At 44.4% G+C, this 13,565-nt stretch overlaps 1 protein-coding gene across 1 annotated transcript in view; it reads right to left on the bottom strand.

The window, feature by feature from the left end:
* The window catches only part of MCCC2 (methylcrotonyl-CoA carboxylase subunit 2), a 501,365-nt gene that overhangs the window by 347,674 nt on the left and 140,126 nt on the right, over window positions 1-13,565 (bottom strand). The window contains exon 7 of the mRNA XM_069627517.1: window positions 2,492-2,605. Within this exon, the coding sequence (XP_069483618.1) occupies window positions 2,492-2,605 (114 nt within the window). The remainder of the gene's footprint in view (window positions 1-2,491; window positions 2,606-13,565) is intronic.

Genomic DNA, 13,565 nt, shown 5'->3' on the forward strand with positions numbered 1-13,565 from the left:
CTTTTTCTATGACAGGGAGTTGGTTTTATGGGCTGCATAACAGCAGGGTCAAAGGGAGCATATTTATGAATTCCAAAAGTTGTCCTTGCTGGACAATTCAAAACACTAATCTGTCTGCTGGGATCTTTGAGCAAAAATGACTGAAAAAGAAAATCCTTTCCCTGAACTAGGGTGCGAAAGGGCTGGGGAGTATGTAACCAGACCTGCTTGGAGCACTGACTTTTTGAAGGAGATGATGATCTACGCTTGACGCCACCCTCTGAGTAGTCATTGATCTGCTGCTGGAGACTTGTTAACGTGGAATTATTAATGTGTTGTAGAAAATGAATTACTCTCTCCCCACCCTCCTAGGCGATATCGAATGAGAAATAAACGCTAAGAGAGCACATCCAGGGAGCAGAAGGTCTGGGGGTGCACATAGAGGGGGGTGCGCAACCACCTTAGTACATGCATTTTACAATATATTATAGATACAAGTATAAACGCCATCTTGCAGAGCAGCAGCCATCTTAAGAAGTTCGGCCCCAGCGCGGTAAACAAACTTTCGTTTGTTAGTATTAGGCCCCTGGCATGAGCGCGAACACCACCCACCCCGACCAAGTCTCACAGTGTCCATGAAATCCTCCATTGTGCTAAGAAAAAAACAGGCCTCGACTGCCTGGACAGAATGCGCCCTGCAAGGTCATGTGAAGGGAGCGAAGCACCTCTTGGCAGGCCCCATCCCACGGTACAGATAGCAAAGCACTCCTGCTCCCAACGATTCCTACACAAGAAATAAAGCTTGCCATGCTTTCATCCCATGACTCCGATGTACCACAGTACCATCCAAACCCAGACCACAAAACATTTACACCCCACAATCGATCACTAAGATTATAAGGCAAGGCCATTGCGCCTTCAGAAAAGGGTCACGTGATTTGTGCAGAGTATCACAGAAATTATAGCCTAAAACTAAGGTGGAGGACCTTGGGAGTTCCTGATTTTGCTGGAAGTGAGTGAAGCATGTGAGTTAGTGTGACCTCCGCTCTCCCCCCCACCCCGAGATCATCCCTGTATCTGCCAGGTGCTTGTTACAACGATAAAGTAACAGTGTTTGTATTAGTAGACAATTAATTGTTAGGCTCACCTCAGATGACGAGCCCTGCTGCACCCACGTGGACGAAGACGGACAGATGAAGATGGACCAATTACATGGCATCCCACATGGAGCAGGTCTTATATGTGTAGGGTTCTTCCAATTAGGATTGTACTATATGTAGTTACGTCGTTAGTGACGTTATTCGTGCTTATAATGTGTTGCATTTGCCTACAGAGCTCATCACATTCAGGGACAGCAGAGCTCTCTGCTGATGCACTCCCATTTTTGTAGAAATAAATACTTGTTATCCTCGCAAGAGTGTCTTGGTCCTTTTTTCCCTAGCAGGTTGTATTTTCTTCTGGCGTGAGTGTGCAGGGGCGTGCCTTCAAAAGCAATGTCCCCCCAAATCTCCTCCCACACTCCATTGGCCTTGTACCTTTGCTTTAAAAGTAACTGTTTACCAAAAGTATTTATTAAATGTGAAAATGCTTGCGTTGGTGGACTAAGGAGGACTGTAAAAGTTCACTATGTCGCTCATATGTCGCTCATATGAGTCTTTCCTTTAGTTAGCATAGATATCAACTCCCACTTGTAAATAAGGTCCTCTTGGAGAAAAGGTGGCTACGCAATTTAGGAATACATTAAGTACTAGTTCGTCCTACTTCTGATTGACCACTTAACTTGCTTAGTGGGTATTTTTAGACTTTTGTTTCCTTTATGGCAGCATACATTCAGACCTGTTAATAACAGGAGTTCGGAGGACCTCTTAATTGCTACAGCTTTGGGACATGAGGGTAATACAATCAGACAGCAAACTCATCTTAAAGCCCTGGACCGGATGGCTTAATTGTGATAGGGTTTATAGCTGGAGGAAAGGGCGCCTGTCCCTGTATGAAAAATAGTGGCCAGGTCTGAGATGGATAATTCTCGAGTGGATGCGCACTACTTCCATTTGGATTCAATCTGCAGTTGACAGGTGTGAATATAGGCAGGGTAAACTTAGCCATTTCATTCTTCCAAGGTAGATAAAAGGAGTGCCATTGAATTAAGTCATAGTAGCAGCCATAGCAAGTCCTATATAAAATAATTATTATACGATTGAGTCATTACCTGGTTACTAAAGGACATGCCAACGGCCATCCACACCTGGATGGCTCTACAACAGGTGTTCCGGTGTCCTGGATATTAGATGACATATGGACTGTAATCTTTGATTGACTTGTATTCATGATTTCTTAATAGCTATCACGAGACAAGTTTTGGATTAAGCTGTGGATTTGATTTTTGTTTCACTGAAGACTTCAACTTGACTTTCTAACTAAATGTACAGACAGGGAATCACTGTCTGGGCAATATACCCACTGTCAATGGTGGGAAACGCTGCAAAGTGATGAAACAGTCTTCAATACTCACCAGTGGAGGTCCACCCAAGAAGATGGTTGCCTGCTTGGCAACTATAATGCTTTCATCAGCCATCGCAGGCACATAGGCTCCTCCCGCCGTGCAGGATCCCATTACTACTGCAATCTGGAAGAAAATATAGATATACACCAATTTATACTCAGAAATGTGCCACTCTCTCCATTTGGCAGATGGTATCATGGAATACGGGCAACATGCCAATATGCCAAGAGAAAAAAGTGAGTAAGCCAAGTTATGTGAATTCCATTTATTTGGTTTTAAAAACTTTAATTTGTTCCTCTTTTTTGTTTATATTTTATTTAACCAAATTCATCAACACAGTATGAAGAGATAATATTACATAATTTCACACACAATTGTTTTAATCCATAAAAGTACCAGTTCACAACCAATAACGACATACACATGTACAAAAACAGCATTAGTTTCAAAATGGTCTTTTTATTAAGTCCCAATGCCCTTAGTCCTGCTACCTGTTTATAAGTAATTTAAGACGTAAATTAAATATGCAGATGAAATGTGGCTTTACATTCTAAGATCCTTTTCATTTCGCGTCATAAAACAGAAATGTGCAACAAGGCGTTATCGTAACGGTACTTGGCTTGGTAAACCATCTTTTAAGACGTGCCTCAAAATGTCCACTGTGTAAATTACTAAGGACATTTCTCAGATTTATCTTTTATATTAAAAATTATTTAACTGGGAAGCCTTGTTTTAAAATAAAATAATTTGACTCTTAAAAACTGTTTGTTCAGTCCCGTGTTGAGACAGCCTGAGTGACAACTAGACAGAACAAAAAAGGGTTCTTTAACCGTCACAAAACTCCAAAGACAACTGGCACACATGGAATCAGATGTTGCCAAAGCTTCATATAACAAGAGCCTGGATTGACCAACAATAAAAAAGGAAACCGTTCAAAACCTTCCATTCACCTGACTAATACGTTGTGTGGCTATTTAGATTGGTGATCTTCATACCGATCTGAAAAACTGACCCTTGAAGAATCCAGTTGCAGAAATTGCAGACTCTGTCTCTTATCTGAACTGGTGTCCTTGAATGGTCTCCATGAAGCGCCTACATTCACCTGGGGCTTTTGGTAGATCACTGCAATGCTGGATCTTTAGCCACCATAGGTCTCTGATGCTATTGGTTGTTAGTGACCTTACTGTCTGGCATACTTCAGTCTTCGTGTCCGGTCCATGCAGGGATGGACAAGAATCTTCAATTGTGTGCAACTCTGCTGGTTCCATTGAATCAGGGGACGAGAGGACTGTGGTTGGTTTCTCTCTGGTAGAAAAAAGTCCAGAGTTGCCAGAGCACAACCTTGTCATCAGCAAAGGTGTGCAAGATCAGACAGTGGCTCCTCAGGACAAGTCTTCAGGTTGGCATCTTCTTCCATGTTTTGGGATTCAAGCCTGGATTCAACTAGGTAATGGAAAATGCCCCAAACCTCTATGGGGATTTGAGGGTAGGGTGGGATCCCAAGGCCCATTCACAGGGATGCATCCATTCAACAAATCTGGTGACCACTCAAGTCATTGTACAGCCACTTTCAACTTTTTGATTTTATTTTGTGATTGGTTTATTATAAACCATTAAGACACAAACATCAATATTCCAATACAATCCATAACAGTTAATTAAATTCATTGCATTCAATTCCATAAAAAATTGAATTCCATGACACTCAATTTTCATTAAGATTAGAAGTAAAGAAATGCCTCTTCAATCAGATTAACTATACATCAAATCTCTTAAGACCTGCTTTAACCACCTAGCATGTGACCACCCTGGAATCATATTCTCTTGCAGATCTTCATTTTTCCTTAGCAAGATCCTATTTAGGTTCACCAACTATTTACTCAGCTTTAAGAGGAATGTATGTTATCTGACTTTAAAATTCTATTCCATAAAAGTTATTATTTAAAATAATGTCGACATCGTTAAGTGTTTTTTGATTAAGTCTTTCATTCCTTCACAATACAACGCTAGATGTTTAATTGATTCTATTTTCTCAGATTTACAAAATCTACAACGCTTTTCCAAACCTTTCAAGTTAAGAAAAGGGCCAATGGTGGCAAGAGTTGTCATGAAGTTTAGTTGAAATCGAAAATTGGCAATTCTTAAAATACACCAATGGAAAATGACTCAAAACACTGATACAAAGCCTCTCAATCTATGAATGGGGGCAAGAACTCTGTGCAATGGATATGAGTCTGTTTCTAATTAATTCATATCCCACTGTGACAAATCTGGGCAATTCGTCCCTTCTACCCAGAGGGGAGTCACCCTTTGTGAGGCTAGAGAGGTTAGCCTGCTCTGCAAGACCCTCCATAGGGGTCTGGGCAAGTGCAACCTCACTGGGATTGACTCTCCTCTCTGGGACAAGGGCTCCCAGTCCAATGAGGACTTCCCTGAAAGGACTACATTGTCTGCCTGCATTAGACTGGAAAGAGCCGTTTGTTCTCATATTTTATCTACAAGTCCCAGCAATCATCATTCCACCATGTTGGCTTTAGGTACTGAAGAATCTCATCTGAAGGCTGCCATAAGGGAAGAAGGACACACCTTTTATGATTGTGATCATGTACGTATACCCAATAAGAACTGTGAATGGAGAGAAAGCAGGGAAGCGGTGGGTGACTCATACAGAGGGAGGAGAATCCATGGTATGCAGAGGCGAGCCTCTGTGAACATATCCTGGAGGGGAGGATCTATGTGCAGCCGCAGAGCCAGTCAGGAAAGGAGCCTAGACGGGACGCAAACTTCTTTCTGGTGGTGCAACCACTCAAGCACAGTGGTGGGCCAGATGCCGAGCAACTGACGCAGAGAACAGACTAAAGCAAGGAGCCTGAGTCCCCGAGCTCCACAAGGTGGTTGCTGGTGCTATCGAGACGAGCACAAATGGAGAAGCGAATGCTTCCACTAAGAGGACACCAGCGAGGGCGGTAAACTGTCGGGTCACAGGCTGCCACAGCCAATCCCAGTGCGAGAAGCTGAAAACCAGAATGGACACAAGACACAGGAAATCTGGCTGAAAGAGACGTGAATATTGCATATCAAGGCTGGAGAAGTTGCTGCGAGCGTGGAAACAGAAACAAGGTCTATGAAGGCTGGGGAAGACACAGTATCAGAAGGTGAGAGAATTATAGGCACACGTCCTGTGAACCAGAAAAGAAAAGGAATGCTTTGTATCAAGGCTGGAGAAGCCAACACTTGTATTCATTGATTGATTGTTTATTATTATGCGCTTATACACAAGTGTTTCAAAGCGCAACCATGCATGGGGGGGGAGACATAAGGAAGACAAGACAAATGATCTTACTAGGCGTGGTACATTCAGCTCGTGCAGATGCACAGTAAAGGAAGTGCGGGGGGGGGTAGGGACGAAGTGCGCCCAGTCCCATCAGAACATGGGTTAAGTGCAGAGAGATACCACTCTCATGGGTCGTAACCATAGTGCTATAGTGCTGAGGCAAGGGCAAGGCCCGGAGGCAAGGGCAGGAGACTAGTGAGGAAAGCTTTGGACCTGTGAGGCTCTGAAGGTACACCAGGGAGCCAGTTAGCAAAACTGAGCGTAAGTAGAGGAGAAGGAGCGAGAGAGCCGAAATAGGTGGTTAGCAGGAGTGACGGAGAGAGAAGGAGGAGGCAAAGAGGGAAGTCTTGAGGAGTTCGTGGAAATTAAGGAGATCTGGCTTGAGACGGAGAGAGAGGCAGGGAGGCTGTTCCAGAAGCAATGAAAGTAACTGGAGGTACACAGCTTTGGGGAGTCCAGGTGCCCAAAATGTATTATATAAAAAAAAACATATGCCAAGCAATCCTGGAGGCACTTTTACTACTGTTAAAAGCTTAAGGGATACTGGAGGGATGTATCCAGATGTAAACAGCAAAATAATATAACAGAAGAAGAATTTGTCTTTTCCCAGAGGACGGTGTGGGGGAGCAAGAACTGTTTAGAAGACATTTATAATTTTTAACTAACAAACTAAACATGAGGACTGGATGCTGTGTAGAGACATTATAACCGAACTAAGTCAGGCCTTGCAGAAGCCCATTCCGAGGCTGTTGGCCAAGCCTCCTTTTCTGTTTAGTTAGGCTTTCTAAAGCAGTAGGGGCAGTTAGTACTCTGACTCAGGACTCTTTATTTTGGACTACGACGAAGGGCACTCCCACCAAGGATTCTTACTCCTCAGGATTGTCTATTTGGATGTTGCTGGAGGGCTAGAGACCACACGAGTAGCACTCTCCTGTGCATGCAGAGAATCCACAGGCCTTTGTCATCCTATCAGTTCCCAAACACAAAGGTTTCAGTTGCCCACAAAATTCAGTCCTTCAGGAAAAATGACATTTGGTCTCAGCCCATGATCCACATCGCAGGTGGTTTCGCACATCGCTGTGAACAGAAAACCCATATTTTCCTGGGAGAAACACTGGCCCTTATTGGCTCTAACTCTCTCAAATACTTCCTCTCTTTCCACTCCACTCCCTAGATGTGGTTTTCAGTGTTTATGTTTTGTCAGATTTGGTGGGGTTTTCCATTGTTTTCAAAAAATTTAACAATCCATGCATATCAGTGTTTATACATTTTTCCCAGCAAATAATTAAGGCATCAATGTTCTTCCAGTTTCTACGTTAAACCTGTTTTTTGGTGCAAGTTTATTAGGGGTCCACTAGGGCTCATAATAAATAAGTTACCAGTAGTAGTCCAAAAAGGAGCGCACACCAGACAAGAAGTAAAGCTGTTTATTACAGCTTGGCAAGTACAAATCAAATAGCACAGTGAAACAGAACTGGTTTATGAGAGCTGACAAACTGGCTCACAGCGGACATTTTTATATTGCTAATACAATGTGTATACAGTTAGAAACAGTTTCACTTCAAACTTCACATCTTCTCGGTTCTCACAAAGCTTACTGGTTAAACTATGTCATACACCTCTAGTTAGACGTATGTTAGTTAGATATGATTGGAGCAAACAGACCTGTCCTCTCTGGGCTCATCCCCTCCCCAAGTGGCACCACACTGCTTGCCGGTCCTCCCCGCAAACAGTTTGCAATTAGTAATAACATAATTGTGCGGTGCTCTGGGTCTTTATTCATCTGCCATTGACCAGCATCAGAAAGGAAGGAGCATGAGACACCCTGAACTAGTGGGAAAGGATACATTCACACGGCACCTGCCAATTGTTTACCTTCGCAAACACTCTTGTGGACAAATCTGTGGGCTTGTTGCTTTCTGTGCTGTGTGATTGGCACTTAATGGATCGCCCCTTCATTCCGCATCCTTGTTCCCATACCCACTGGCCAAGGGGCGATTTGAAGACGCTTTGGTGCCATGCAAGAGCCTCTCTGGATTTGATTGGTTTCACCAGCTCCCACAAGTAGTTATGGGACTAGCTCGCCGACCTTGATTACCTCACTGGATGCCGTCCACAGCGGCTGCGGTCTGCTGGAGACAAGCATCCTGAATTCAGCTTCCACCCTGCCTCAGCCATGGCGCATGGGCCCACAAGGTGAAACCCACCTGTGCTGTCCCCATGAAGTGTGCTTACTTGCAGTTTTGCCTCCCTCATCTTTGTGTGGCAGGTCCCCCTTGTCTCCATTTAGTGTTATATACAGAGTGTCTCTCCTTGTTCCCTTCATGCCTGGTCCATGGGGTTGGCTACAGCTTGCAGGGTCCTTCCTCCCCCTGGTTTCCCTCCTAGGGGTGTGCACTGGCCAACCCACCCTTATTCCTGCAATTAGTAGGCGCGTCCCACTGTCTGGTGCTGAATCTGCACCTTCATTCCACAAGTTTGACACGCATACTTTGCGGGGGGAGGCAGAAATGTCATGATATCTATAATGTTCTCAATGGTCAGGCTACTCATGGCACATCCTCCCAAAAGAGGCAGCCAACATGCTTCTGTCATCACCTACAACCGATGGCAGCGAGACACTGTGTACATAATAATCAATTTTTATCCACGGCTAGAGATGGGATGTGCGAGGCCCTATGTCTGACCTCACCACGAGTAAACCAAAAGACACATGCAATTTGTGATGTGGAGAATATGAAACGGTCACTGTGGGTATTATATATGAAGCACAAAATCCTGCCACACGATAAAAAAGGACAGGGCACAGGAGTGAAATAGTAAAAAAGTACAAAATAAATGTGAAGGAAGGGGGGTTTGGGTACCCTAATCTAGGGAATTATTGCACTGGGTTTGTTCTAAAAAAAAATCAACAGTTCATTTCACTGAAGTTAGCAAATATTACCCACCATGAGTACTACTAGAGGGGCCTAACAAAATGTTATGGCAGTCAAAGGGGAAAACATTTGGATACACTACATTGCATCTCTAGAGCATAATGCAGGTTTACAGATAGCTAATAAAACTGAGTTGGCAAAGCTGGATCAAAAAAGGTATACTGAGGATACGTGATGTCTGGGAAGGTGGTCATATGATCACCTTTGAACGTCTTAGAGAATCTTTCAGGATAGGGGTAGATTCTTTTGACGGAAAGGCAGAGAATGCTAGGGGATCCCATGAAAAAGAGGCCCACGGTCTGTGAGGTTGGCCATTCTCTTACATGTGCAGTGTCAATGTACATGAGACTAATGCCGATAGAAGACTCGCATAGGGAAGAGTGGGGAAAAACTTTGCCAAACTTGGGTGGAGGAACTGGGTGTGGACATTCCAAGTGAAGAATGGGAAAGTCTGCATCGTGTAGGTGTGCAATCGAAAATGGATTTGGGACTAAGGTATATTAGGCAAAGGATTCTATGTAGATTGTATTAGACCCCTGCTCGAATGGCCAAACTAGGACTATTGGATAATGAGGTCTGTTGGGGGTGTGGTCCTCAATGGGGTACCTTACTCCGTATGCTATGGGCATGCTCAAGAGTGTCCACCTTTTGAAGTGTAGTCTTGAATAGATTGGATATTATACTGGAGGACTCGTTACCACGTACATGTTATTCGACGATTTTGTGATCAAGCAAGGAGAGAGGAGCTAAGGCCAAAGCAAGAACAGAATGGATTAATAGGGTATTGGTAACGGCGACTGAGCAAATATTAAAAGTTTGGAAATCAAGGAAAAAGCCAAATGTGGATGATTGGCTGTTAGATGTCCGTACTTTTTCTTACTATGAGAAAGTGATGTTATTGAAACAGAAGCAAGAGGAGCATTATCTTTGAATTTTGGGTTCTTTTAATGAATTATACAGCTGATACTCATTAACCACATCATTTGTTCTCTATATGACATAGTTGGGGGATTGTTGTGATTTCTATATAGTGTTTTGTATTGCGTTTGTTGATGTATTTTCTGTTGTAGTCGGATTTTAGAATTTTACTATGGGATAGAGATTTGTAGTATTTTAAGGACTTACCTTTATGTATCTTAACATTGTTATATTTGATTGTTTGGTTAATTTATGCATTTTGTAATTTGAGTGCAAATCTCTGAAGTTATATATATGTTGATGTCACCTTTCTTTTGTACGACTTATTCTGAAATAATAAATAAAAGAATCAAAAAATAAAAGAAATAGATGTACCACTGTTGCCAGCCTGTCTGGGCTCCACTAGGAGTAGAAACATGTACAAAAACAAAAATTAAAGGGAAGAAAAGGTTCCCCTGCACTACTCAATTTACGGGATGTGGTACTGCTTACCAAATAAACAAATGGGAGACCGGAACACCCTAAAATGGTAGCATTGGGGTCTGACCAGTGCACACAAAACAAATGCCAGGGAGGAGACCTCCCTCGGTGGAGGACACAAATGTGGTCTCTTCTGATAATGGAGAAGATAGTTCACTTTACGCAGGACCATGTGCAGGCCCTTTTTTGCGAAGTGGGGATGCTTTTTGTCTTGTGCAAGAACTCACAATCGGGACTTCACCTGCCCCACAAGGCTAAGACCTCTGGGCCTCCTCGATTGCCCCTAGGGCTATTGCCAATGCCACCACCCCCCCCCCACCAATACCTTACCTGCCTTAGGTGCAACAGAGGTCTTGAAAACGGATTCAACAAGGTTTACTGTACCTCAATGTTAGATTGTTTTCTTACTATCGTATTATTTTACACGTATTGGCTGGCTGTATTTTCGCAAGACTGAACTGTCCAAGGTAAAGCAATGTGCTGTAAAAGGTGTTTGTTTTGTTATAGCATGCCAGTAAACACATTTAAATACAAATGCCAGGGAGTGAGGTTGAAAAGGGCCTTACTCCAAAAACTCAGTCCTGGATCACACAAACAGGCTACAGATATGCTGGGGTCCCAAAGATTGGAAAGCTGCAAAAAGAACATACTTTCTCCCAATGTCTCTTTCTTGTGCCTGGGTTAGCTTTTCCCACTCAGAAAGGGTAATGGTAGCCGTTTATCTTGTACTTGGTCACACTCTTGCACAGCCAAATCCTCCATGACGTAGCCTTTGGTCCCCTTGCTGACCAAAATGTGCTTATTATTTTTAAACCGAAACTTGAACCACTGGCTTAGTTGATCATCTTGACAATATCATTCCCACCTCCTCTGTAGCCTCTTTTGTGCTGTCCTGAAGCTCCTGGAGCTCGAACATCTCTCAACACAAGTGGGAGCACCCGCCTTTCCTGCCTGGGCCGCTCATCCTCAGGGCTCATCAGGAAACCACTTCCAGTGCTTCCCTTCCTTCGAGGTAATGCCCTTAGTTCTGGTGGAGTGGAAAGTCCTGACCAGAGCCTGGGCTGAGCTATGGTGGAGGGTCAGGATTGTGCTTTCCTTTGGCTGCCAGTCTGCCTGGTCACACCAACTGTACATTGGGGGCCCTCTGATGTGGTTTCTCCTCTTTAGCCTGCCCTTCATACGCCAGAGGGGCAGCCTGTAGTCCTTCACTGGAACCTCTAAAAACAAACAAGGGAAGGACGACATTAGAGCAGACCTCTGTACCAGAGAAATGTAGGTTCCCTTCAGCAAACTCTGGCAGCTGGAACAAGTCAGAAGAAGGACACAGACAATCGGAGCACATATTTAACAGTATTTTTATTAAAGTAACAGTAGAAGGCCTAACTTTCCCTATCCCTTTGGGTGGTCCCTGCTTATGTTACTAAGGTGCTCGTCCGTCAGTCGTGAATGTCCAAAGAAATAAGTCAGCTGTCCAGAACTACCCTAACTGACCCTTCCACTTTGAAAACTAACTGAGGTAAGGAGAATGACTCCCTTCTCCTGATGGGTACTTCTAGTATCGGTCTGTAGGGTTCTTCCTTAATATCAAATCTTCAAATAGTCTCTCATGAATTCTTCAATCAGTCTCCGTAACTCTTCACGTGGACTATGAACTTTTCCCTCATCCTTAGGAATCGCTTTTAGAGACCTTTTGTAAGATCAATGCGTCCTTTGAAGTCTATTTCCCACCTGGGCAATTATAGTCCAGCTTGCTCTACTCTACTTGATTTTGCCTATAGCTCAATTTCATAGTTCTTCTGAACTCTGGCTCATAATATTTTGTAACGCTCACCTGCTATCCACGGGGACGTCACTCAGCCTGTTCTGATCTCTTACGACCTCGAACCCTTCCCTGGAGTCTACTCGACAGGAGACTGGGCCTGAAACACAGGATTGGTAGAGTTTAACTTCCTATTGTCTCTGTGTGCTTAAAACCCCTTCATCCCCGGGGTCCAACCCTTCCCTTTGATCCACAGCTCACCTTGTTTTCTTGGAAAGTGTGCTCTCCGTCCTGCTTTCAGCGCAGGGGCGCGTTGATTGATGCATGCTCGTTGCTGCCTAGTTACTTCACTGGCAAGAGTCTGACAAGTAAGTATGATGAGTCTTTTGAACAGTTCTCTAACTTTGTTCCTTTCCTTCCTTAGATGATGGCCGGCGTCCGGGGATGGCGACGTGCTGCTGAGATGTGTAGCGCTGAAGGTGAGTGAGAGCGCGATGCGACCCTTTCGTATTTGTATTGAACTGAGTTATTTTTCTGTGTCTTTTAGGTGCCGCGACATTTTCAGCGTGGATGCCGGTTATGAAGAAGAAATGCGGTGAGTAAGCGCGGTATGCGGCGCCTTTAGATGTTTCCACGCTAACCTGGAGTGTCTTTTCCCTCTTGCAGTTGGATGAGAAGTTCCGGAGACAGAGTTCCCCCAGAGCGGCTGGGACTCAGGTAAGCGTTTGAAGCTTGTACAGTCTTTAAAAATAAGCAAAGATTTGCTGAATGCTTACTAATGCCTTTTTTCTGTTCTTTTCCCTTTTCCTTAGGAAGCGGCGTGCCGGGATGGGAATGAGACCGCCGAAGATGCCCGCAGAACAGAAGGAGCGATGAATGATGGGCAGAAGCGCCGCAAGGTAAGACTGTTCCTAACAGTTTTCTTGTTCTTGCAGGAGCTGAGCGCCGAAGAAAGATGCAGGCCTACTGGAGACCGATCCTAACACGGTGTCACGCTGCAGGTGCAGAAAACACAAAGCATGTTGCTCAGCCTGGGGGTGGCTTAAATAGTCTCTGGGTATCCTAGGTGTCTCTGGGCTGAACCACACCCAAAAGACTAGACTGCACATGAAGTTCTGGGAACCAAAATATGTGGGGGCATCCATCTTGTCCCCATCAATGCACTACAAGTCCAATCCCCAATGTTATCCTATGGGAGTGAGTGAGTCTGGTGCCACAAGCGCCAAGTCTGACTCCAAGTGGGTCTTTGGAGGGATGGAGAGGTCTTCGGGACGATGTAGGTGATTGTGGCCTGGCTCCAGCCTGACATCTTGGAGGGCTGGGGACATGAGGGGCAGGAATCATGACAGCACTCCCCCCCAAAGCCCCTCTCAAGGTGGCTCTTCTGCATGTTCCTGGTTTGTTTGGATGGTTTTGATGAAATCGTCTAAGCAAGCGAGGTGCATTGATGTACTCACAAGGCTCCCATGTCCTGTCTTGTGGACCATACCCCTTCCAGTCTACTAAGTAGTATAATTTGGATCTGACGTACTTTGAATCCAGGATGTCCTTGACTTCGAATTCTGGCTCCCCGGCGACTACTACTGGCTGCGGTGGTGTTGCTTCCCGGGTCTCAGGTTGAACAGGTTTAAGGAGAGACACGTGGAACACAGGATG

This window comes from Ambystoma mexicanum, chromosome 6p (assembly GCF_040938575.1).
Source record: "Ambystoma mexicanum isolate Mex_15411 chromosome 6p, UKY_AmexF1_1, whole genome shotgun sequence".
Lineage (NCBI taxonomy): Eukaryota > Metazoa > Chordata > Amphibia > Caudata > Ambystomatidae > Ambystoma > Ambystoma mexicanum.